A 27,172-nucleotide genomic window follows, 5' to 3' on the forward strand; every position below is an offset into this window, starting at 1 on the left:
TTGCATACCGCTTCAGTTTGTAACTCGACAGAAAAAGAACGTGGAAATGAAAGTAAAATTATGAAGAAAACGCGGCACAGAATATTTTTTTAAAAAATGGAGACATATTCACAAACGAACACATAAAGTGAGAGACTAGACTGCTGTGATTGCAGAATGTGACTGAGGTAGAACTTGGAATCATATGCGGCGCGGTTGGTCTCCGCAGTGTTGAGTGTTGATTTGCACTCTGCTCCTTGGAAGATGGAAAAACAAATTAGCTGGAAAAACTTTGTCAAAGATGAAAAGAGAGAGTGAGAGAGTTTATTAATTGAATAGCAATTGGAAAAACAACATTGCTTTATATCAGCGGCGGTGCTGCATGGGATCTTTGATTTGACCACGTGATCATGGCTGACCAATAGTAGTACTCATGCATGTTGCAAGTGTTAGTGTTGTCGTTAAATGTTGTAAGATATCGTAAAATGCCTAATAAAGCTAAGAAGGAGAAGGTAATCAGAAAATTCTATTATCTGAAAGACCGTTGGGATATGTGACGCGTGCGTACACGTAACTACATCTTACAACTAATCTGTAGATTAATAATACGTCGAAGGACAGCAAAGAGGGTGTAGCATTGACGCCGTGTCATGTTTTTTGTTGTAAGAGTTGTTTCATACAAATTATTGTAACAGCAAGCAGGCTATACAACTATACAAAACTTGTTCTCCGTGTTACAACCTCAACTGCAGTAATTTGTGTACTTGTTTTCAGGAACCAGTTAAGAAGTCGGGCAATGGGAAAAATGGAAAAGATGCGACAGAGAATGATGAAGTGAGTGAAATAAATATTTGACAAGTGTGTAGACACTATAGATTAGCGGTGTGAATGTAACCAAAGTATAGTGACTAATATAGTTATTTAGACAGTTGTTGAAATCAGACTGTCTCATAACCCTATCTGGTTTCCGTATGCGTTGGTAGGTGAGACATCTATAATTGGCATATTATTGAAGGTGCTGAGTTTATGATGATTATTTTCCTCGTCGTTGTTTCTGAATGCATTATACAAAACATTGTTTCAATGTGACAATTAATTGGTGTTTGAAACCTCACGTAATAGCATTTCGGGTACCATATCTACACTCCACAGCGAACAAATTCGTATTAGCTCCGTCGGTACCCACGACGTAGCAGAAAAGAGAACCACAACATTGTTCGTTAATCGTACGAGAGTTAAAGTGCATGTTGAGACGGAGTCCTGTATAAATGGCAAATGGTGAAAAATGTTTATTGGTGGATAACAGAAAGGTCACGCAATCGAAACAAAATGTCATTTCGTCAGTATGCTTTGATATTCCAACTTTTTAGAGACTTCCTTCGCTCTGAATTGCGAGCTGCATTTGTACATCACTGAATGACAACGAATGTTTTGCTGTTTTTATGGCTTTCTCTTATGGTGATGGCCTTGCCATCTTTTAGTGTGTATTATTTATTAATAATCACTTTCGTGCTCTTTTGTAAATGAAATTTGGGATAATAAAATATGATATGCTCAGCACAGATTTTATTTCTGAGAATTGTAACAGCTTTCAGCGCCGTGCGAATTTTAGTTTGATTAACATTCCGTGAATTGATTTATTAATAAGTGAACGTCCCATCAATAGAAGTGGGAGGCACCATTAAAAAATAATTTGTAATTTCATATTCATCAGCCATTTCATATCCACTGCCAGACAAAGGGCGTCTTTGGTCTGTTATGCATTACAGTTTAAGTAGCTTATGCACTATAGTTGTCAGCTATTACCGTCCATATCAATTCCCTCTTCATTGTCAAGCAACTTGTTGGACACTGAATTTCGCATTAGCCCTTGTCACAAGGTGAAATCTGCCAGTAATTGTTCAATAGTAATGACTACAAATACTTGTCAGCTACTTGTGTGACTTCTTTTTTAGTTTCATGTGTATTAAATATTCTTGGTGCATTTCTCACATTAATTCTCTATGAAAACCTGAGCTTTTGACAGTACCTGATGTTGTCAGGAGAGCAACTAACTTTTCGAGGAATAACAGACTCGCCACTGCAGCCAGAGACTATATGGGCATCATCAGGGAAAGCTATCCAGTCTCCTTGTTTCCATTATGACTTGTAGAGCATGATGTACTACTCCATAGGACCTACTTGTCAGTAGCTTGCTACATTGATGCCTAATGGAAGTGTAAGATTGGTGTGTAAACAGGCCTATTCTCCACTGTACTAAAGTGCATTAAGTTCATGCCATGCCATCCAAATTCTATATGTGTAAAGCATTCTCCGAAACTATGAATATGAGTAGTTATAGTGATAGCTAGTTGAATTAAATCGGGCGATGCAGAGGAAATTAGATTAGGAAACAAGACTAATGATTGTACGTGAGTTTTGCTATTTGGGCAGCAAAATAACTGATGTCTGAAGTAGAGAGGTATAAAATGTAGACTGACTATGGCAAGTAAAACTTTTCTGAAGCATATTAACTTAACATTGAATATGTATTTAAGTGTTAAGAAGTATTTTCTGTAGGTGTTTGTCTGAAGTGTAGATGTGTATGGAAGTGAGAATGGATGATAAAACAGTTTAGACTAGAGCAGGAGAGAAGCTATTGAACTGTGGTACTACATAAGAATTCTGAAAATTAGATTGATAGAGTGCATAACTAATGAGGAGATACTGAATACAATTGGGAAGAAAAGAAATTTGTGGCCCAACTTGATGAAAAGAAGGAATCTGTTGATAGGACACATTCTGAGACATCAAGGAATCACCAGCTTCATCTTAGACGGAATTTAGGTGTGTGTGTGTGGGGGGGGGGGGGGAGGATAAAACTTGTAGAGGGAGAGCAATGGATTAATGCAGTAAACACCTTGAAATGGATGTAGGTTGCAGTAGTTAATTGAAAATAAAGAAGCGTGCATAGGATAAGTAACATTGAGAGCTACATCAGACCAGTCTTCAGACTGTAGTCCACAACAATAGTTCGATTTGTAATTTCACTCACAATTTGCTTTGCTTGAAAAAATGACTATTTGATGTAGCTGAATGACTGGCCACAAACAGAAAACTCTTGAGTTTGATCATATCAGTTCTAGGATTTTTCGTCTGTATAACTGTTGTCTCTTCTTACAATGATTTATTAATTGAAATATGCAAAATTAGACATTACAGAAATGTGTATCCGTCTGCTGTGACCCATGATGTCATCAATATGGCAGAAGTATTCCAGAGTATACAGAATGATGCCAAATAGATGCACTCTATACACATGCCAACAAACATAAACAAAAATGGATGTGAAACAATGTCTTACTCCAAAAATAAAATTAAACTAATGGGACAGCTGTGGAGAATTGGGAGTTTAGGGCGGGGACAAGCTACAAAAATTAAAGAACACTGCACCATCACAGAACAAATAATATTAAAAAAATTATAGCTTTATGCTACACCAACAAAACCACAGTAATCGGACAGTTCCCTTGACCTGTATAGCTCAACTGCTGCTACTGATACCAGAAAACCAACACCTACAACCCCAAAAAGTGGAATTGGAAATTTCCCTTGACCTTTATAGCTCAACAACTATCGATACCAAAAACTGTTACCCACAACTCCAGAAAGTGGAACCATATCCCCAACAACCCAAAACTCAAAAATTCCACAGTCACTACACCAATTAAAACACAACCGACCTACCATAAATATACAACACACAGAACATCACAATCACTATACCAAAACAAAAATAGTTACCAACTAAAGGCTCCAGCAATTCCACTTAGGTCCCCCCCCCCCCCCCTCTCTCTCTCTCTCTCTCTCTCTCTCTCTCTCTCTCTCTCTCTCTCTCTCTCTCTCTCCCTCCCCCTCCCTCCCTCCCCGTCCCTCCTCATGAGCTCACTTTCATATCCCTATGTAACAAAAATGCAGTTAACAAAAATTAGACTTCTTTCTGCACAACAAACATGGAACTAATCAGGTATAACAAAAATGCCAAACACAGAAAACCTTAATAACTCACTGAAAACACTTCCATAACCCATTTTACCACATCAACTACCTAAACTCAAAGCTACATTAGCACAGTGACAACCCAATACCACACGTTAAAATCAGCATGTCCACATCCACCACCAGAGGGCAACATCACATACAACAACACGGCATCTACAAACACAACCAGCTCAAAAACTCCATGCTGTATTGATGTCGCACATAACATGACCATTATGTCATGGGTCAAAGCAGACAGATGGAATTGGACACTTCCATTGACCCCAAAATTACACTATCCTTCATAAACATTAGAAGATATGCTTATAATCTATTAGGCAATTCAGGTCAGAGTTAGACCTGACATACCACATAGATTATTACACCACCCAGTAAAGCACAGTGGTGTTCAGACCATACTTTAAATTAATGGCAGCTTTCATTTTGAGCATTACAGTTGGATGGTCAGTCTATTTTCTGTTTTGTTGTATCAGTCTCTTAATGTGCAGTAGAGCAAGTTGGTCCAGTTGTGTGTAATTGTCTTCCTTACAGATTTCTGAATAATTTTGCAATGTCTTTTGGCATAACATTGAAACATTAGTCTTTGTTTGGTTGTAAAGAAAGTATTCTAATCTGCCTGATATTCCTTCAGTATTTGTACTACAGTTTTGAGATGTTGGTGAAGCACACAGAATTTCGCGTCAGCTCAGACTCCTTTTGTGCACTAAAATCTGCATAAGATGACTGATTCCTTCACTTGGGTAAGCGGTTGCCATGAAATGAAACATCTGAGGTCTGTTTGGCCAGTGCCTAAGAGCACAAGCTGCTACGTCACTCCTCTATATGTATCAAACTGCTGGTTGAGGGAGGGGATCATGTCACACACAGTAAGAGTGGTTGGAAGACTGATAAATAAGAAGCTACAGTCTTTTCTCACAGTAATACTTTTTTCATTGATTACTAAAGTATGTTCCTCGGCTACAAATCTTCATATTTTTGTACTGCATTGTGTTTCCTGTATATATGCTTCTGAAAACAGCTTTTTTGTGCAATTGTCTGTAACTTGTAACAAGTTTGAAGTTTAAAGTGTGCATCTCGTACAAAAATAATGTAAAAATCCTCAAATCTACATACAGAGTTTCTCTCAGTGGTATCTCTATGCAAGTCTGAAATCTTTTCTTGATTTTAATTATGGCCACTGTTACATTGTTAATTGAAATTGGAGAAACCTTCGTGTCCAGAAAAGTTTCTTCCTTATCAGACCAATTGTGTGATTGGATTGAGGAGTTCCTAGATAACAGGACGCAGCATGTCATTCTCAATGGAGAGAAGTCTTCCGAAGTAAGAGCGATTTCAGGTGTGCCGCAGGGGAGTGTCATAGGACCGTTGCTATTCACAATATACATAAATGACCTGGTGGATGACATTGGAAGTTCACTGAGGCTTTTTGCAGAAGATGCTGTGGTGTATCGAGAGGTTGTAACAATGGAAAATTTTACTGAAATGCAGGAGGATCTGCAGCGAATTGACGCATGGTGCAGGGAATGGCAATTGAATCTCAATGTAGACAAGTGTAATGTGCTGCTACAAAATAGCAGGTCAGCAACTGGAAGCAGTTAGTACCATAAATTATCTGGGAGTACGCATTAGGAGTGATTTAAAATGGAATGATCATATAATGTTGATTGTCGGTAAAGCAGATGCCAGACTGAGATTCATTGGAAGAATCCTAAGGAAATGCAATCCGAAAACAAAGGAAGTAGGTTACAGTACGCTTGTTCGCCCACTGCTTGAATACTGCTCAGCAGTGTGGGATCCGTACCAGATAGGGTTGATAGAAGATATAGAGAAGATCCAACGGAGAGCAGCGCGCTTCGTTACAGGATCACTTAGTAATCGCGAAAGCGTTGCGGAGATGATAGATAATCTCCAGTGGAAGACTCTGCAGGAGAGACGCTCAGTAGCTCGGTACGGGCTTTTGTCAAAGTTTTGAGAACATACCTTCACCGAAGACGCAAGCAGTATATTGCTCCCTCCTACGTATATCTCGCGAAGAGACCATGAGGATAAAATCAGAGAGATTAGAGCCCACACAGAGGCATACCGACAATCCTTCTTTCCACGAACAATACGAGACTGGAATAGAAGGGAGAACCGATAGAGGTACTCAAGGTACCCTCCGCCACACACCGTCAGGTGGCTTGCGGAGTATGGATGTAGATGTAGATGCAAATCTCGTAAACTGTTACACATGTGAAATATCTTGGTATGTGGGTGAATGGTATTCCTTACTCTTAACAACAGGAAAGGAAAAGTGATAGTGATCGAAATACACACAAATACAAGATTTAATAGAAATAAGAAATTCATTTAAGTACACTATACACTATGTAGTAATCAGATAATGAGAAGACATTGTTTGATGCTGAATCTGTCTGTGGAACTTTTGGTGTCCCTGCTTGTGGTGACAGATATTATCAAGTCTGTGACTCACTGTTGAACACACCTTCTTTCACTTGATCCAGTAATTTTGCTAGTGTCACTTTTTGAACTACCTCCTTCATAAGCTGCTCCACACTTTGGCTGATGTAATTTTTTTTCTGCAGCAATATGACTTTTGAGCTCAAATCAATTCTGTTGTGTTGATGTGACAATGTTAGGGAGGCAGACTGAGCATTTAATGTCCATATTTTTTTGCTGTGTCATCCAGAGAGTAAACTGGGTCCTTTGGCTCGTGTTAAGACACAAGTGTGATAATTCTGCCCTTGTCAGGTTTCTGTCAAACTGTATCTTACATGTCTCTAGTCTTTGTTGCCTTTGTGGGTTCCTTGTCCTGTACAACCAAATGATATGGAGCATTATCCAAGATAATTATAGAGTTAGTTTTTTTTTTTTAAGGTTTGAAGCACAGTGTCGTAAACCATGTCACATGGTAGAGGGGGCTTTCATGTTTGAAGTGAATAACAGTTGGCAGTTAGAAGTGAAAACCTTTGAATTTCCGGCATGTGATATAATTATTCTTTTCTTCTGCCTATTAGGGCTGCCATACTACTGCTAATTGTATTGTCTGTATGACCTTTTTTTAAACTGCCCGCCCCCATTCACCCATGTTTCATCAGGTCAAACGATAATTTCAGAATTTGTTCGTGGTCATTTCACCAAGAAAGTGGCATCACCAGGCTGGAATATCTTGGCAGTCCATTAATAACTTTCAGCCAGAAATGGATTAGCGGAATCCAAACTTTTTCAAGACTTGTAACAAGGACAGTTTGCTGTCATGAAATAGGTCTGCTGCTACGAGGGTAGAGGCTTTTTGAGTGTCGCATAACACTTCCGTGAATGAGGATGGAATATATCTGATGACAGATTGCATCTTCCTGAATAGAATAGACTCGGAGATTTGTGACCCTCTTCTCAGGGTTGCCTCTTCTCCCTGGTGTGAGAGACTCTTGTTTTCACAAATTTCTCCTTGCAGATTCTTGTCATTGATTGTTTGCTGATTTGTAGAGCAGCTGCAGTTCACTTCACCTCCTTATCCACGGCAAGTAGAGGTGCTCCTCCATCCTCTCTCGTGGAACACACAAATTCACACAACTGTCTGTGGATAATCATGCCCTGACAATTTTTGAAAGTTTCCTAGTACTGTACTGTCTCGGTCTATCCCTTTTTTGAAAACTTTCATCACACATTTTAAGGCACGCAAAACTTAGTGTCTTGAATCTCTCACAACAATGGCTCACTGAGGGCTGGCTGACAGTGCTTTTAGGCAGAGCAGCACAAGTGACAACAAAGTGGGAGCTGACAGTGCCAGGTTCCCATTGGTTTATAAGTGGCAGGAGCCGAGCAGGCTGCTACCTGCCACGTGACAACTAGTTTAAATTAGACCGTAAGAGGTCGAGTTGTGTTGTAGCTAGTACCAGCTATAAAGACAGAATGAAGTCCTATTCACACATTTCCATACTGAATATTGTCCTCGGTGCTTGGATTTAGTTTCCAGCAGGGGGCCCCTACTGGTGTGGAATGCTTGTGGCGTAGAGATTTCAGCATAGCTCTTTTTAACACATTGACTGCCACGTGAGTTAAATATAACTCAAAAGAATTGTTCTCTTGGGGCCACGTGAAGTAAATTCTACTCACGGACATTTTTTCATTTAAACCTCCGTGGTGCAGTCGTAACTCACAGGAGCGTGCTGTGACTCGGTGTTAGTAGGTTATAGCCCCAGTAACAAATCATATTCGTGGCCTATGGTTTTCAAGAGCTGAAGAGCAGTTATTGACATTTAAATTCATGGCTCAGTCGTATTGGACTTTCCTTCTTCTTTATTATTTATTTATTTATTTATTATTTATACCTAAAAACAAAGACGATGTGACTTACCAAATGAAAGTGCTGGCAGGTCGACAGACACACAAACGAACACAAACATACACACAGAATTCAAGCTTTCGCAACAAACTGTTGCCTCATTAGGAAAGAGGGAAGGAGAGGGAAAGACGAAAGGATGTGGGTTTTAAGGGAGAGGGTAAGGAGTCATTCCAGTCCCGGGAGCGGAAAGACTTACCTTAGGGGGAAAAAAGGACGGGTATACACTCGCGCGCACACACACACATATCCATCCACACATATACAGACACAAGCAGACATATTTAAAGACAATCTTTGTCTTTAAATATGTCTGCTTGTGTCTATATATGTGTGGATGGATATGTGTGTGTGTGCGCGCGAGTGTATACCCGTCCTTTTTTCCCCTTAAGGTAAGTCTTTCCGCTCCCGGGACTGGAATGACTCCTTACCCTCTCCCTTAAAATCCACATCCTTTCGTCTTTCCCTCTCCTTCCCTCTTTCCTGATGAGGCAACAGTTTGTTGCGAAAGCTTGAATTTTGTGTGTATGTTTGTGTTCGTTTGTGTGTCTGTCGACCTGCCAGCACTTTCATTTGGTAAGTCACATCGTCTTTGTTTTTAGGTATATTTTTCCTTCGTGGAATGTTTCCTTCTATTATAACCATATCATTTATTTATTATTTAGTTTGACATATTACTTACACAGTAGATTGCAAATCACATACAGTTCTATTTACATTCTTCAACTCTAATTGCAACAAAAATGAAACTGGAAAATTTGGGTCATTCCACTTTGTTTCTCTAACACCCAAATACACTGTGCTTCAAGAAAAAAAAAAAACTCTAAGCAAAAATATGAGTTGCAACTCTTACATTTCCATGCAGTTTGTTTGCATTTCTTGACAGCTGGTTTTCATCCAAATTCATTTTTCATTTTTTCGTAGCACACTGTTTGGCTGCTCCCAGTGCACAATCTGCAGGTAATGCGGTGGCTTTGGTGAGAGATGTCTCAGGCTCATCAGCAACTTCTGTATGGGGTAGTCTCAAAGTCATTTCCTCTTTGAATTCTGTGATTGAGATCATCTTGTTGTTGATGTATTGGTAAATCACATGAGCATTTACCAGTGCTGACCCTGTCAACAATTCAGCTGCAAGCTGCCTGTACCATTTCACACCCCGCCTTAGACAATGTGAGTATGACTTCATTTGGTCAGAAAGATCTATAAAAGACTTTGACTGATTATAGTCCATTATCTTTGCTGGTTTTTTTCATTGTGCCCTTCCTGGTTTTAACTTCTACTTCTTCACCATGAACAGTCCTCAGCATCAGAACATCCCTCTTATCTCTCCATTTCAGTACTACTATACCTGTGGTACTTTCCTTTGCTTTGTGTTCCCCCTTCTTCAGTTTTACATGTACAGCATCTTGAGGATTCAGTTTTCTATTTGATCTTAGAGTACCAACTATATGTGTTGATTGTTCAAGAAGCTGGTGTGCTAGATGAACACTTGTGTAAAAATTGTCTGTATATAAGATTCTTCCCTCATTTAGTAATCCACTCATAAGGCTCATAACAACAGAAGTGGCAAGAGGAACACCAGGATTCGCACTCTTCCCACAGTAAACTTTCATATTACAGGTGTAGCCACCCTTTAGACAAAGTTTGAACAATTTTATTCCAAATTTATGGTGCTTATTCTTTATATACTGAATGAAACTTAAACTTCCTCGAAATGGCACAAGTGTTTTGTTAATGCAAACTTCTTTCTCTGGCACCACTGCACTTTGAGATCTCTGCAGTAATTTATCAATAAGGGTTGAATTTTGAATAAGCGGTTTCCTGGTGGGCACTGGTTGTTATCGGAAAAATGCCACATACGTAAAAGCAGTTCAAAACAGTTGTGTGACATAACATTTTTTACATTGTTGTGATAGAGCATATTTCTTGACCAATAATTTGGAATACTCGGTTTTATATTTAGTGACATCCATAATAGAAATCCTAAAAATTGTTCAATTTGAGTTTTGCTGACGTTAGTCCACTTTTTCAGTCATGAATTAACAGTTATTGAATGACTTTCTAAGACTTGTTTTGCGTACAAATTAGTTTGTTGAGTCACATACTCTAAAATTTCATGAGTTACAAAATATTTGAAGAAATTGTATGGTGTCTTGCCTTTGAGAGTTAGTGCAACAGAAGCATTTACACCAGAACTGGAATGAATAAATGTAAAGTTTTTCATATTTTTACCTGTAACTGGCCCCCAGACAATCTCATTGGAATTTGTTCTAAGTGTGTCATCTTCATCTTCAGAACTTTCTGATATTACACTTACTTCAATTGAACCTTTATTCAGATTTCAAATTCTTTATTTGCCGTTGACCACATGCAGTGAAATAGGCATTACAATTATGTCAAGATACATAAGGAGTTACGCATTAGTGAGTGTTTACATTAGAAGTACAAATTATTTATGCTACATTAATCAGTATACAGTATTGGAATCATAGACTCAAAATTAAATTTCTATGTTAAAAGTATTTATGAATTCTGTGAGACTGTAGTGTGGATTGTCTATTAACTATTTGTGCAGTTTACTTTTAAAATTATTGAAAGGTGTGTTGAGTGCAGTATGTGGTAATTTGTTAAATAATTTCAAACAATTCACTTTGTGAGAGTTGCCTGTTTTTGTCAGCCTATGTCTAGGTGTCATGTAAGTGTATGTTCTTTCTGGTGTTAAATTTTGTTCTGTTCTTCTTAGCATGTATCAGTGATGCATAAATACAAAGATTTATCACTGTCATTATTTCCATTTTGATGAATAACGGACGGCAATGTTCTCTTGGACCAACCTTGCACATTATTCGTAGCACCTTTGTCTGCATCAGTAGTACATCACTGACGTGACATGAGTTGCCCCATAGTAACAGCCCATAAGATATGAGACTGAAAAGTCCAAAGTAAGCTGTTCTGAGATATTTGTTACTCACTAGATCAGACAGTTTCCAGATGAGGTAGGACACCCTCGATAACTTTTTGCAGACCTGGTTGATATGGGGTTGCCAGTTAAGTTTGGAATCAATGTGTATGCCAAGCAGTTTTACGGGTTTTGGTTCTACCTCATTAACCAGTCCCAACTGCAGACGCTGGGTTTTATCTGGATTACATAGAAGTTTGTTAGCTGAGAACCAGTTTAGTGTTAAGGTGAGTGTCCTGTGATTTCTGGTGTAGCTTTGATAAATCTCAGACTGTGCTGATTAAGTTTGTATCATCCACATAGCAGGTAACTGACTCAGGCCCAACAACCTGAATCAACTGCAGTAGTTGTGGCACTAACATGGTAATTTGTCTGGTTTTTACAGCTGTGAAGTATGGTTCTTTGACTGAATGTGGACGTAAAACTCTTCTTCCTACCTTCACTGATGTGATTCCATCATGAGAACTTCTGGTTTCACTTCTGGTCTCCTCTGGTAAAAATTTGTCTGCGCTATCATAAAATAAAGATGCAGAATCTTCATCACGCAAACAACACTGAATAAAGACTGTAGCAACAATGCAGGAAAGCAATAATGGAACTGTACGCAAATCATGCTGTGGAATGAAAAACTGACAGGAGTACAAACCTAAAATTATTAGTCACTCTGGGGATGTGTGAATCATATGATACTCACACAAAATTTTTTTAAAAAAGGTACTAAAATGCCATATTGCACTTGGGCATGTGCACCCAAATCTCTTACTGCAATGGCTCACTGTAGTGTGCGCGCTCTGATACAACAGTTACTGTCTATAGCCCTGCCATAGCAGCCACAAGCCACAGTTGTGTGTGTGTGTGTGTGTGTGTGTGTGTGTGTGTGTGTGTGTGTGTGTGTGTGGTTTTTTTTTCTGTTTTGGAAGAAGGTGTTTTGGCCGAAGGCTTAAATGTATAGTGTTCTTTTTTGTTGTGCTTGTGTGTGACTTGACTCCTTAGTATGGTGAGTAGCAACCTATCCTTTTCGTGATATTGTAGATTGTATAACAGTTTGTTTTTTTGCCACCGCCTTCAGACTGGTCTGATGTGACCAACCACAACTTCTTATCCTGTTTCAATCTCATCATCTCACTTAGCATTTACACCCCATGTCCCCGATTATTTGTTGGATGTATTCTGATGTCGTCCTCTGCAGTTTTTGCTTTCTACAGCTGCTTTAGAACTGTGCAGTTTATTTTGTGATGCCTTAAGATGATCATGTAGTCCAGTCTTTTTGGGTCAACCGATGTTTGTGCCACCACCCACCGGCTTTTACCATTGACATAAGTGTGTTGTGTTGTGTCTTGTCGTGTAACTTAATGGGTGGGGTGCATATTTCAGATGAAACATGTCTGCAGAGGGCTTGTTGGATTATGCAGTGGTGCTTTCCAATGGAGGATGTTTGTTTCCAAATTATTTGTGAGAATAGCACTGTAAGAGCTTGTGGTAGTTAGTGAATTATTTTGATGTTGACATGTACGGGAGAGTAGTTTATGGGTTTAAAATTATTAGTGCAATGTGTTCTTTATGGTTGTAGGTTTCATTTTTTGTTCAGTTTTTTTTTAGTTATGATGACTAAGTTAATGTTTAGGTGTCTGCATACCACTATAGGGGATGGCATGTTGACCACGATGAAAATTCCTATTCAATTAGCCCTATTTGGTTTAACTGCTGAGTATGGTATGTGATGCATTGAGTTTGTGGGAGAAGGTATGAGATTGACCAAAATTGTTGCATTTGGACCAGGGACTAGTATGAGACGTTGTCAGCAGGACAACATATAGTGTTATGCCTGGTTTGAGAAGTCGCGTGGCCATTTGAGAGGTTGTGTTCATGATAATATTGTAGCTATATCAAGATTGTGTTGTCTGGCTCCAGTTGATAAGTTTATGGTTTTCTTATGCAGTATATATGGTGTGTGTGTTCACATCCATAAGTGTGTATATATCAAAATAGGCATTATTGCATTTTTTATGAAATAATGGGGTATGTTACTGAATTCTGATTGGTTGGTATCATGGAGTTTGGTTTATCTACATTCCCGAGGTCAAGTTTTCAAACGTAGTTTTATGGGCGACATCTGGTTTTATAGTACCATGGATTTTGTTTCAGCTTTATAGGTCAAATGAAATTTCCAAGACCAAAATTTTTTTTTTTCCATTTGCTTCATATTTAGTATTTGTTGTGGTATGTTGTCATTATTATGATTGTTGTATACTTAGTTTGTCCATGACAAAAAAAACCCTAATTTCTGTGATTGTCCTTGTGGTTTCACATTCTCATATTGCTTGCGTGTTTGTGTGAATAATGAATGGCATCATGGTTGCCATATTGTATAAGCTTGAAGTATAGGTGTCTGCCATCTCGATGACGTTGTGGATCAAAGCTTACGGGTGGTACCACGGTCTTCTGCTGTTGACACATTCCCTTCTCCATCTATTCTGCATAGGGCCACCCTGTTTTTTTTTATCTTGTCAGACTATGTAATTTTCAGCATCCATCTGTAAAATCACATTTCACACTTAAAGTTCTCGTTTCCCACTTTTCCTGTAGTCAGGGACTCGTGTCTGCACAAATGTTGACCCCCTGACATACCTTCTCAGAAATTTCATCATCAAATTTATGTCTGTTTGCTACTGGTAGAATTGTTTGGACAGGGAATGCTCTTTCTCAGTGCTAGTCTCCTTATCTCCTCCCTGCTTTGTCAGTCCCATTATTTTGCTTCAAACATGGAATTTACCTTCACTTCATCGACTATGTGATTTCAAATTTTATCGTAAAGTTCCTTACTAATCTCATTTTTGATACTCCTCATTACTTCCATCTTTCTTCAATTCACTCTGTGGATATTCTGTGATAGATCCTGCATTCTATTCAACAGGTCCTTTAATTCTCCTTTTGTTTAATTGAGGATAACATTATCATCAGAAAATCTTATTTTCATCCTTTCACCCTAAAGTTAAATTCCACTCTTGAACTTTTCTTTTATTTCTGTTGTTACTTATTCAACGTACAGGTTGAAATGTGGTGGAAAAAAGACTGCATCCCTGCCTTGGACCTACACTATATTACTGTGCTCTAGGAACTCAAATGGGTATCCATGGAGGGAAGGCAACATTCTGTTTGAGGAAGACTATTGAGAAAACTGTAGAGTAGCGGCATTTGCAACTGCCTGGAGAACTATTCATACAGACAGTATGACTAGCAGTGGTGCACGATACCCTGTGCCGTGCATCTTTTGGTGGCTTGCAGTGCGTGTCATTGTAGAAGTCTATTTATGAGTCAAGAAATGCTATTTATGAGTGCCTTGAATTTTCTGAAGTCTTGCTTTCATTATAAAGCAGAATATCAGACTTGCCTCTGATGCTTTTATCTTTTTCAAATCCAATGGCCTTTGCCCAGATCTTCAATTTCCTTTCATTTCTACTGTACATTGTTTTTGTAAGGTACTTGGATGTGTTAACTGTTATGCTGATTGTCCAGTAGTTCGTGCATTTATTTTTCTTCTCTACATTTTTGATTGTATAGATGACAATGATCTGCATAATGTCTAATAGTACATCTCCAATTTCATACTGAGACGGGTGACACAGTGGTTAGCACTCTGGACTCATATTTGGGGAGATGGTCGTTCAGATTCCTATCTGTCCATCTAGGTTTAAGTTTTTCATTATTTCCCTAATTGCTCCAGGAAAATGTCTGGTTGGGCCCTTTCAAAGGTGGATTTCCTTCCCCATCCTTCTTTAATCCAAACTTGTGCTCTGTCCCTAATGACATTGTTGTTGACAGGATGTTAAGCACCAATTTTCCATTCTATCTCTGTATCTCTCTCTCTCTCTCTCTCTCTCTCTCTCTCTCTCTCTTTTTTACGTGCTACTTGAATACATGTTTGGCTGCCACTTTCCCAAATCACATCAGAAATTTCAAAGTATTATTATCTGTTCCTTTTTTCTGGTTAATCACATGTCTGCCAGTGCTCTGGTAGACTCTTGATTCTAATACCTGTTCACCTCTCTCTTACAAATACTCATTTCTTCTTTTATATCCATTGTCATCTTTATTTTACAGTGGAATCCCTTTTGCACTCTTAATGGCGACACATTTGCTGCCAGTTTCTCTGAAAGTTACTTTCATTTTTACCTTTTTGATTTCTTCACATTTTTCATGCAGCCATTGTGGTGTAGCTTCCCTACACTTCCTATCAACTTCATTCTAAAGGGACTTAAATATTTTTCTGAATATTTCTGTATTTCTTTCTTTTGTCAGTTATTTAAAGAATTTCTTTGCAATTGTCTTCCTTTTACCTTTGTTTCTGTCCAGTATCTGTGGTTGCCCTTTTGGGGAACACACTGCTTTATAATTGAATTGCTTTCTGTTATTCAGTATCATGTTATCTCTCTCTCTCTCTCTCTCTCTCTCTCTCTCTCTCTCTCTCTCTCTCTCTCTCTCTCCCCCCCCCTTCCCCACCCCACATAACTTCATAACTTTTCTCAGTACAGCTGCATCTCACTCACTTCTTACTCATTGATTCCTCCTGATAGTTCTTTTGAACTTCAGCCCACTCTTCATCATAACTAAATTGTGTCCTGAATCCTTACGTGCTCCTGAGTACACCTACATTAATTAAATACCTGTTATTGGAATCTCTGCCTCACCAGATGCAACCCATTGATGTCTTCCAATCTCTGGAGGTATTTACCAAGTATCTCTCCGGCCAGGGTGTATACGATCTGGGAGATCCGGGGAAAATGGAATTTTTTCATCCGGGAGAAAACTGGGAAAAACCCGGGAATTTTTCATTGGTTTTAGTTTTCAGTTAAATTTTCTTAATTTTGACTGGTAAGAACCAACACTCTAACAAAGGATATTACTGTGTCCCACTACTGCAGAATAATACTTCAACTATAAGACATAAACGAGAGAAAAAAACAAAAATCAATTGCAAAGGAAATGCAGCATGTGCAACGACGACACACAGTGCTCATGAAAGCGTCTGCCAACATCAAACTGTGTCAAAGGCTTTAGGAAGACTATGTAATGCTTCATAACAAATTGCCTCCAATGATCGTGAAGTCACAACTGTTTAAATTAGATTTGTTTTAGCAGTTACGAGCGGTCTCATGCGCATGGGCAGTAGAGTCGCATTTGAGTAGTAGATTCTCCCGCTTCTGGTTACAGGAATGTGGCTGTTGGCTGTGCAAGCACTCGCAGCAAGCAGCTAGATGCTACCGGGAAAAGGGGGTGCCAAATTCATATTCTTGAGGCAAAGTATCTAGCACCCAGCACACGTTTGTGTATCTATTATTCATATGTTTTTGAAATACTTCCCTGTTGGTTTTTGAACATTTTTGAACACATTTTGATTTCTGAATGAATCATAAGTTGATTTTTGAATCCGTGCATAGTGTACGTGATGTGTCTGTCAGGAGAATCCTCATCGCATCTAGAAATAAACTTTCCACAGACAAAAGGGGACGGGGCTATGCGAGCTGAGTGGAGTAAAGCCGAACGCATGAATGGCAATCGCTGTCTGATTATGGGGTTGATTGGGTGTGCGAATGATCAGTGTTGTTATGATTACTAGCGAAATCCATAGATCCTTACTACCAGAATGGAAATAAACGACTGACAGGAATAACAGGTGAGAAAGATTATGTATTATCTTCTCGGTGTGTCCAAGAAAATGAAGTTTTGACAGAAAATGTTTGGCCAGATCTTTACACTAGTAAGGACCAGTAGTACAGTCCCCGGCTACCAGCCACTTAAGTTCTATTCTGAAAGTAACGCAGAAAACACGTTGTACGAACACGTAACAACGCCTAACTGGAGAATAATTGTGGGAGAACTAAACCTGTGATTCTGGCAGGGTTAGTGAAGTTAATCGGTGAACAAATTTTGACAATGGCAGGAATAGTTACAGAATTGATGATAACAAGATGTTAGAACGAGTAAGGAGAAGAATCGGACGTCACACAAATTATGGAAGACTATAATGATTCCAAATTTATGTAAAAATTTCGTAATACTACCTTTCGATCTCATGCTTGAGAAACTGGTGCGTATGAATGTAATGTGAAACTATTTCATAACATAAAGATTTTTTCTTGTATTAGGCCTAATAGGCATTTGATATTGGTACTTCGTGGATTATATTCTGTAGTGTTATAAAAATGACCATTTGAACCAAAACGGTCTCGTTTATTAGGTATGTGTTACAAATTGCTGCAATATTAGAAAGGCCTATTTTGTTTTATCTAGCAGACAGTGACAAAACAGACGTAATCAGATCGAGAAACCACACCAGTCTTGGGTATTATTTGTGTTAACAGTTTTTTCAGTATTAGATAACGAAATTTCGATTTTTCGCGTAGCAAAACGTTTGACGAACTTTGATGAGGTAATAGATTCTTTCGCACAAAGCTGTAGCAAGATTAAAGAGAAAAAATGCTAGGAGCTAACGATTGAAGAAATGTGTACTTTCTTGCTTCTCTCTTGTCTTTATTGGTTTTATGTATCCTATATTTAATTTTATGTCACATGAAACAGCAAGTTATTAGCTAATAGGCAATAAAGAGTGCATATGCCATAATAAAGAACTAAGCATGATATAATACTGGTGCGCCAGGGAAATTTACATCTGGAAAACCACACTGAAAAGCTTAACATCAGGTTGAGGTCTACTTCATTGGGAATCTGGACATACAAATGTGCACTTTAAGTATGCACTTTAAATGTGCACAGTTTAGTATGGTTGATGAAATTCCGATGGTCTTGGAGTATTCTCTGATCTCTTGTTTTTTTTTTATTACCTATGATCTTTCAATGTTTTACACGTACGTACATACGGAATTCCTGCATCATGATAGCTGCACAAGCGCGGTGTCGCCTGTTATCTGCGCCGTCTGGCAACTGCTGAAATGAACATATTTCTAACAGGTTGCGGGAAAATATTGCAAATGATGGTTTGAAAAATGTTGCTTTCAAAGTAAATATCCTTTTATGTAAGTTGAACAATGTGCGATAATGTAACATGAATTTCTGAAAACACAGAGTGTTCGACTCTCATATAAAAATCAACTCTTTCATGACGAGCCACTTAGAAGAATTTCGAACGCTGAAGATCAGACATTTATATCAGTATTAAAAATTTTACTGGCACATTTGTGTGATATATCTTAAAGTGTAACACGCGCAAAAAAGATCAACATTATATGCGAAAGCTTATCTTCTCTAGCTTATTAACCTTAGAGACCAATATTATAAGTGAAAGCTTTGCTTTTCTTGTAGCAACGCTACGTATATTAATTTAAACTATTAACTTTCCCTGTTTGTGTGTTTGTGCTACTTAACAGTGATGTTGCTGTTGGCTGACTTCATCACGTGTCCTATGCTTTGAATATCCGCTGTCATCGGCCGGCAAGATCACGCGACATGACCTATGACTGGCTTACAAAAGTGCATCGCAATCTCGATTTCAGTGACTCTGAAAGAAACGTGGTGTTTGCTTCATGCGGTGTTTGGTGGAATTCCAAAGTATACTTTCGTTATACGAAAATATGCAGCGTACATGTTGCTGCACATCAAAGACGTTTCTTAAACGTGTCCTTTTGCCTGAGTTTTGTTTTCTAAAGTGCTGGGAAATTTGACGCCCATGTATAAAAACATAACAATTCAAGGGATTGATAAGGGAAAATATACTGTCACTTAACACGGAAAAAGCGTGTTTTCACCCGGGAAATTGTATTTTTAACCGGGAAATCCGGGAATTTTTTTTCCTTGTCTGCGTATACACCCTGCCTGCACTTGGTATTCTTAAACAGTATATTTACTATGAAGTTACTTCAGTGAGAAGATTTATTAGTGCTTTAATAGGCATTGTCCTTCTGAACTTTGTATGCCCTTGCCTCCTTGGACTCTCACCCACCCAGTTGTAGGACAACCAACAGTTTGTCGATGACTCCAAGCCATGGATGTTTAATATTACTGGCTGAAATTATTGCAGTGGTGGTAGAGTTCTTCTGTGTGCTCAGTGCTACTGCTGAGCCTGTATTCTCCCATAGTTTTGTATTTTGGTCTTTCCCTTACCATTACATGCCAGTCCTACATGAATATTAGATTTTCATCTTCCTTTACACACTGTTTACAGATATTAAGAGAGACTTAATGCTCAGTTTTACATTGTGTATAATTAAATGAGGGTAGGTCAATCAAACTGGATCAAGTGTAGTTCAATTAAACTTTCATGTTATGCACTTTTAAATGTGGCACCACATTTATCCACCACATTACTTGGCCCCCCTCCCCCAGGGGCTCGCCTCTCTTTGGCAGGTTCGTGTGTGGCTACCTCAGGGCCCCAGCCTTTGCAGCATTTTTCCCTTCTGTGCTGCATGTCTATCCTCTTGCTATTCTTTTTACTCTCCCTTGGGGAAGATGTCTGGGGAATTCTTAGGAATGTTCTGCATTCTGTCACTGACATACGAACAGTCTCATTGTTATTGTTGGCTCCCCTTTCCTTTCTTTGTTTCCCTTCTCCTCTTGCTCCTCCGCTTCGGCATTTGAGGATCCTCTTTTTTTTTCCTTCTTCCTCCCTGTGTGCTTCTGAAGGTCGGTCCACGCGTCTGACACGTAACAGGTGACTAACACTCAATTCCCTATCCCGGCTCAACAGGTAGGGTTCGCACATACCCCTGGTACAGGCCAGGTCAGTAAGGGGTGATTGCCTTAGCTGCAACTTTCCCAAACTGCCGATTCGTCCCTTTGTCAGATGTTAGGGAGGTGTGGCCTGAGTTGTGAACAATCGCATGAGGCGGGTGCGCCCGCTAGTGAAGGGAGCCCCCAGTTGGAAGGAGTGTGCCATCGGAGACGCTGGACCAACCGTTTTTCAGTGTTGTACTCCACGGACTGACCGCACAAGCAAGCTGATGCTTCTGTGGACCCCATGGAGCAGGATCCTCCTGCCTCTGTGCCCTGTAGTAGCAACTCCACACCAGCTGTCACTCAGCAGCCTCCGAGTTGACACCCCTACATCTATTCCTCCTCATGACTGTCCACCAATGAAATGTTCGTGGCCTTTGGTCCCACAAAGAGGATTTACAGCTGCTTTTAGCATAGCAGCATCCCCTTGTACTCTACCTTCAGCAAAAGAAATTGCGTCCTCATGACCATTTTGAGCTTTCACATTACTCACTGATTTGTTTTGAACTTTCCCTGAGGTCGGCATTCCATCTCGTGGGGGCGTCATGCTGCTCATATGGGATGACCTTCGTAATTAACCCATTTCACTGACTATCTGTCTTTAAGCTGTTGCAGTTCACCTTTTCTTCCCTGCCCGACTTCTTCCCTCCGTGGCATTTATGTACCACCGTCATTCGCTGTCACCAGTTAATCATCCCATTTGGGGTTCTCCCAGGACCTGTCAAGAGAGGTGCCCTCTTGGCTGACCTTCTTAACCAATTTAACCACTTCTGCCTTAACACTGGAGAACCCAGTTTCCTTTCAGACTCTTCACACACCTATTCCAATTTGGACCTATCCTGTTGCACTGCCCAGCTTGCCCATCATCTTGAGTGGTCCGTTCTTTCTGACACCTACTCGAGCGACCATTTCTCGTATGCTGTCCGTTTGTTGACTCCTACCCAACCTGCGTGCACGCCCAAATGGCAGCTTGCTAAGGCTGACTGGCAGCTTTACTCCTCCCTGGCGACCTTCGAAGAACAAGATTTCCCCAGTTGTGATGATCAGGTGGACAATCTTACCAACGTTATCCTTACTGCTGCAGAATGTTCCATTCCTCGCACTTCCTCTTACCATGTCATGTCCCAGTCCCTTGGTGGGCTGTGGGATGCCGCGACGCAATTTGCGCACGTAGACGTGCTCTCCGCGTTTTTAACCACCGCCCTATGCTGGGAAACTGCATTCATTATAAAGAGATGTGTTTGAAGCGTCATCGCGTTCTTCGGGATAGCAAAAGAATTATCTGCCTTTCATTCACTAGTTCTTTTATCAGTTCCACACCTTCCTCTGTCGTGTGGGCCAATGTAAGACGACTCTCTGGCACCAAGATCCATTCCCCAATTTCTGGCCTGACAGTCACTGACAGTGTCATCGGGGACCCTCTTGCTATCTCCAACACCTTGGGTCGCCATTTTTCCGAAACATCGAGCTCTTCCCACTATCACCCTGCCTCCCTCCATCGGAAATGAGCGGAAGAGGCTCGGGCGATACCCTTCTCTTCTCGGCAGTGTGAGTGCTACAATGCCGCCTTTACTATGTGGAAGCTAGATCGTGCTCTCAGTTCATCCCGATCCTCCACCCCAGGTCCAGACGCCATTCACTTTCAGATGTTGCAGCACCTTTCTCTTGCAGGCAAGCACTTTCTGCTTAATACCTACAACCGCATCTGGGTGCAGGGCACATTTCCTGGACGCTGGCACGAAGCCGCCGTCGTACCCGTACCTAAGCCCGGCAAGGACAAAAAACCTTCCTTTCAGCTACCGGCCCATCTCTCTTACAATCTGCATTTGCGAGGTGACGGAATGTACAATTCGTGCCCGGCTGGTGTGGTAGCTCGAGTCTCACCATTTACTAACGAATGCATACTGTGGATTTCGTGCGCAGCATTCTGTAGTTGACCATCTCGTTACTTTGTCCACCCGTGTCGTGAATGGTTTTCTGCAGAAATCCCAGACTGTGGCCATGTTTTTCGATTTGGAGAAGGCGTACAACACCTGCTGGAGAACTGGTATCGTCCATAATCTTTACACATGGGGCTTCTGTGGGTGCCTGCCCTGTTTTCTTTGGGCATTTTTACAAGACTGAGTTTTCAGGGTGAGTGTGGGTTCTGCCTTGTCGGACACTATTATCTAGGAAAGTGGTGTGCCTAAGGGTTCCGTCCTGAGTGTCATCCTCTTTGCTATAGCCATGACTCCTATAATGGCCTGTCTCCCACCAGGCTTTCTTTTTGTCGACGATTTTGCCATCTATTGCAGTTCTCCACGAACCTGCCCCATCGAGTGGCGTGTTCAGCGCTTTCTCGATTGTCTTTACTCCCGGAGCGTCGTCAGTGGCTTTCGCTTTTCCACTGACAAAACCGTCTGTATGAATTTCTGGCAGCACAAATGGTTTCTCACATCATCTTGGGCCTGTTGCCCTTCCGTTTGTTGAAACTACGACTTTTCTGGTACTTGTGCTCGATGGGAAACACTCCTGGTCCTCCCGAGTGCCTGACCACCTGACAGCGCACTGTACGCGGCCCCTCAATCTCCTGTGTGTCCTCACTGGTGCTTCCTTGGGTGCCGATCGAACCACCCTCCTCTATTTGTATCGGTCCCTTTGTCCGTTCGAAACTAGACTGTGGGTGCTTTGTTCGTGTCTCTTCCAGCCCCTCCCTCTTCGCTGTCTCAACACTCACTACCATCGTGGCATCTGTTTGGCCACTGGCAGCTTTTACACTAGCCTGGTTGAGAATCTGTATGCTGAAGTTGCTGAACTACCACTGCCCTACCACTGTGATTTTCTCCTCGGCAGGTACTCGTGCCGTTTATCTGCCGTGCGTGGCCACTTGTCCGATGCCTCCTCCTTTGATGATACCTTTGATCGTCAGTATTGTGCTTGTCCCTCTTCTCTGTTACCTACTGGAGTCCGCTTTCTCCACTTACTCCCGGCCTGCAACTATCTCAGTGGGTGTGAACCCTTCACCACCTTGGCTTCGTGAAGTGGCCCGTGTTAATCTTGGCCTTCATTCATTTCCTAAGAACACTACTCCTGCCTCGGTCTATCACCTCCAGTTTCACGACCTTAGAATGGAACTTCACAATAGTACCTTCGTGTACACTGATGGCTCTCGGACTGACCGTGGGGTCGGATGTACCTCCATCGTTGGCACCCGTGTCTTTCGATATCGGCTTCCGGCACACTCCTCAATACTTACAGCCGAGCTCTTCACCTCGTATCGGGCCACGGAGTACATCTGGCGACACTGCCTTTCCGATTGTGTCCTCTGCTCAGACTCACTCAGTGCCCTTCAGAGTCTATGTGCACTCTACACTGCCCATATCTTAGTGTACGGGGTCTAGGAAACCTGTCACTTGCTCACTGTAGGTAGAGCCAGTGTCATATTTCTGTGGGTCCCTGGTCATGTAGGTCTGCCAGGAAACGAGGCTGCTGCCAAGGCTGCAGTCTTCATACCTCACCCCTCCGATGACCTCTGCATTGCCATCTGTCAGGAGGTTGTGCCCCTTTGGTATCGCCAATGGTCCTCCCTTTTGCGGGAATAGGCTCCGGCTTAAGCCTCTCCCAGTGCCTTGGACAACCTCCTCTCTGCCTTCCTGCCGGGAGGAGATTATTTTAACTCTGCTGTGTATTGGACACTGCCTTTTTAGCTATCGTCATTTGCTCAGTGTGCTTCCCCACCAGTTTGTCCACATTGCGCACAAATTTTAACTGTCTGCCCCTTCTTTAACCATTTACATTCGAGCTTGGGTTTGCCGCCTGATTTTTGGCCATTTTAGCGAAAGACACGCGGGCTGTCAACCGCATTTTACTTTTTATCCGCTGCAGCAATATGGCGAAAGCCATTTAATTTTTAGTTTTGGACCTATGTTACTGTATGGTGCTTTTTGTAGCACTTTTTCCAAGTGCCTGTTTTGAGCTGTCTTCTATTCTGTCCATTGGGACCGATGCATAGTTTTTTAACTCCACTCTGCGTTCGTGTTCTCTAGTTTTGACTTGGGCGCGTATGACCCCAGCTGTTTTTTGCGCCCTAAAGCAAAACAAACAAACATTATCTCGCATTTTCAGCAATAGATACATTAATTTCATTGTTGATAGCTATACATTCACAAACAGCAGAAGTTGCAAAATATCAGAAGCTTGCTGCCACCAGTGCAATACAGGGACATATTTTTCACCTCCTCACAAACTTTGCCAAGACATAAGTTCCACTGATGTTTAGATTCCACATTAAAAAATCAGTTCCTCCTGCTACTCTCCGTGACTGCTCTATACAGAAAAAATGTAATTGTTATAAATTATGTGTACCATATGCGGTGTTGTTTAAAACTGATTTAACTGAGCTGGAATGCCCTACCCCGACAATGTTAAATTTAGTGACTTGGCCTTCTGGTATTTCAGGAACCACAGTACCCATTGACATGAAAGTTTTACAGGACATTAAACCGTATGTTCTGAGTCTACAGAACTGCAATAATTGCATTTCAACCACTGCTTTCGGAAATAAAATTTAATTACATGGTTAAAATTTTGTGTAGTTTTTTATACATTATCTTAAATAATTTTAATTATACATAACATTATGTTCTTCTTTTAGTTCAGTAGACTCAGGATATGTATGTTATTACCACCTGAAAATTTGAATACTTTACTCAAAGTGGTTTCTGACCTTTAGGGAAACATGCAACAGAAAATGTAAATTTTCAGAAACACTTTCAAAAGACAGTAACTCACTTAATGTAAGCTTAATTTCAGTCACTTCGAAGGACCCTGTACCATACTATCATCCTCTTGATCTTTTTTGCAAGTTTTTTCTTCTTTTTGGACTCCTTAGTGGCCAACTGTGTTGCATACTCTGCTTTATCAATGCAAACCTTGCCCATCCGTTCAAGTTCTCTGATGCAGTTTGCTCCAGTATTAATTTCCATATGTTGTAGCCTTTAACCCTACAAATGTTGCCATCATTAAAAGCAATAACAGCATCACTGGCCACCCACTTTAGTGTCTTCATTCCAACAAACACATTTTTTCGTAAGCGAGTCCATATAAGATTATTGAATGACTCATTGGGATTTTGAGTCTGACCATGCAGACACTTCTTCAGTAATTCAGGACTTGCCAGGTCTCTGTAAATAGGTTTTATGATATCCATGACTGATGCTGGGATGGAATGTTTATGGCTGTATGAACTGTTTGAGTACTGGGCATTGCGATAATTTCACCATGAATCAGGTCCAGGAGGGCAAAGGTGGTGTACTGGTTTTTCATCACTTGACAGTCTATGGAACAAGATATCTCATACTGTCTGCTTAATCTTCAACAAATCCTCAGTGTTATTCCTAATGGCCATCCCATACTACTGCTGTAGTTCGTAGCCTGCCTCTTATGGCTTTGCCATCAGAAAATTTCTTGTCTCTCAAACTTTGTTTCAACTTCCTCAACCTGGTTCCCATCCTCTTCTGTACGTGACCAATACATTCCAGTTTTGTGATAATCTTCTCATCACAAGGCTGAGCAGCTGCCACACTGTTACGATTTTGAGAGTCCATCACCTAAGAACTTAGTGTAATGCACTCCCCTTTCTTTCACAGATTGACGAAAACTTTCAATAGCTGCAGAGGCCTCCATACCACCACTTGTTCCTTCATAATTTTTGTCACAGATATGCCCTCCTTCATTCCCTGATTTACACTTATAACAGTGTTTGGTTAAAATCTGGAAATCTGTTACCTTTCCATTCTCCACACTGGTCACTGTAGCAACAGAATTCTTAGAACTGTAGCCACACTTCTGTCAAGTGCCATCAAAAGCTACTGGTATGTCAGTCATACCATCATTTATTTCAACAGCTTTGTTAGCAGCATCCTTCATTGACACAAATGCAACAGATTTTACAGCAGCTCCAATATATTCTGCATACTTGTCAATATTACAAGGTGGGCATGGTATATTCATCACGCACACATTGTTTCTGCTACAGTGTATCCTTTGCCCGTTGCTCTCAATCCATAAAACCACCTAACATTTACTCCAAAATTATTATCTTTACACTTATCAGAATTCAATTTGAATGAGTATATTTACAACTGGCACAAGTAATGATAAGTTTCCTGGCTAGTTCATTTGATAACTCACTGTCTTCATGTACACTAAATGGCCCTCCACATACTTTACAACACACACATCCACGTAACACCCTAGTTAGGATGTGTAAGTGTATCAGAATATAACCTACCGCACCATTTACATCACTTTCGTTTTGAGAAAACTTTGTATCAGAACGTTTTATTTTAATCTTTGAAGCACCAATGGGTGTTTATCTAGATACTGATGACTTTGCTTGTATTTCATTGTTTGCAACTTCACAAGCCACATGTTGAACACAGTGTTTCCTTGTATTCGAAAATCTGTTACCATGAAACCCACGTATCTCAGAACACTTCAGTTTGGCATCATACTTTACTCTTTGAGAGATTTAACAATCTATTAGTCACTTTTCCTTGGAGAAATGACAGCACTTTGACATACAATGAGTGTTTATACTATGAAACAATACGATACGGTTTTTGACAGTGCTACCAATACGTACATGTAATTTAACTTTCATAACACAGCAATCCATAGCTTTTTATGTAAAAAATTGCTGATTTTATTAGATCTTGAAGTAATGCAAGTAAAAATTTTAACGTATTTCAACCACAGTAGATTACATTTAAAAAATAAAATAAAATAATTCCCATATGAGTTTTTATATATATATATATATATATATATATATATATATATATATATATATATATATATATATATATTTAAAAAGAAAGATGATGAGACTTACCAAACAAAAGCGCTGGCAGGTCGATAGACACACAAACGAACACAAACATACACACAAAATTCAAGCTTTCGCAACAAACTGTTGCCTCATCAGGAAAGAGGGAAGGAGAGGGAAAGACGAAAGGATGTGGGTTTTAAGGGAGAGGGTAAGGAGTCATTCCAGTCCCGGGAGCGGAAAGACTTACCTTAAGGGGAAAAAAGGACGGGTATACACTCGCGCGCACACACACACATATCTATCCACACATATA

At 40.3% G+C, this 27,172-nt stretch overlaps 1 protein-coding gene across 2 annotated transcripts in view; it reads left to right on the plus strand.

Annotated features, from left to right (window-relative positions):
* The first annotated feature begins 382 nt into the window (after nucleotides 1–382).
* Nucleotides 383–27,172, plus strand: part of LOC126164076 (serine/threonine-protein phosphatase 2A 56 kDa regulatory subunit gamma isoform) — a 382,345-nt gene continuing 355,555 nt past the window's right edge. Inside the window, exons 1-2 of one of the 2 annotated variants that reach the window (XM_049920208.1) lie at nucleotides 383–491; nucleotides 754–813. In XM_049920208.1, coding sequence (XP_049776165.1) covers nucleotides 417–491; nucleotides 754–813 — 135 coding nt within the window. In that variant the 5' untranslated portion in view covers nucleotides 383–416. Of the gene's footprint in view, nucleotides 492–614; nucleotides 642–753; nucleotides 814–27,172 lie in introns of those variants that run through there. The other variant, XM_049920210.1, reaches the window with a different exon arrangement.

The sequence above is a fragment of the Schistocerca cancellata genome, chromosome 1, assembly GCF_023864275.1.
Source record: "Schistocerca cancellata isolate TAMUIC-IGC-003103 chromosome 1, iqSchCanc2.1, whole genome shotgun sequence".
NCBI classification, from domain to species: domain Eukaryota; kingdom Metazoa; phylum Arthropoda; class Insecta; order Orthoptera; family Acrididae; genus Schistocerca; species Schistocerca cancellata.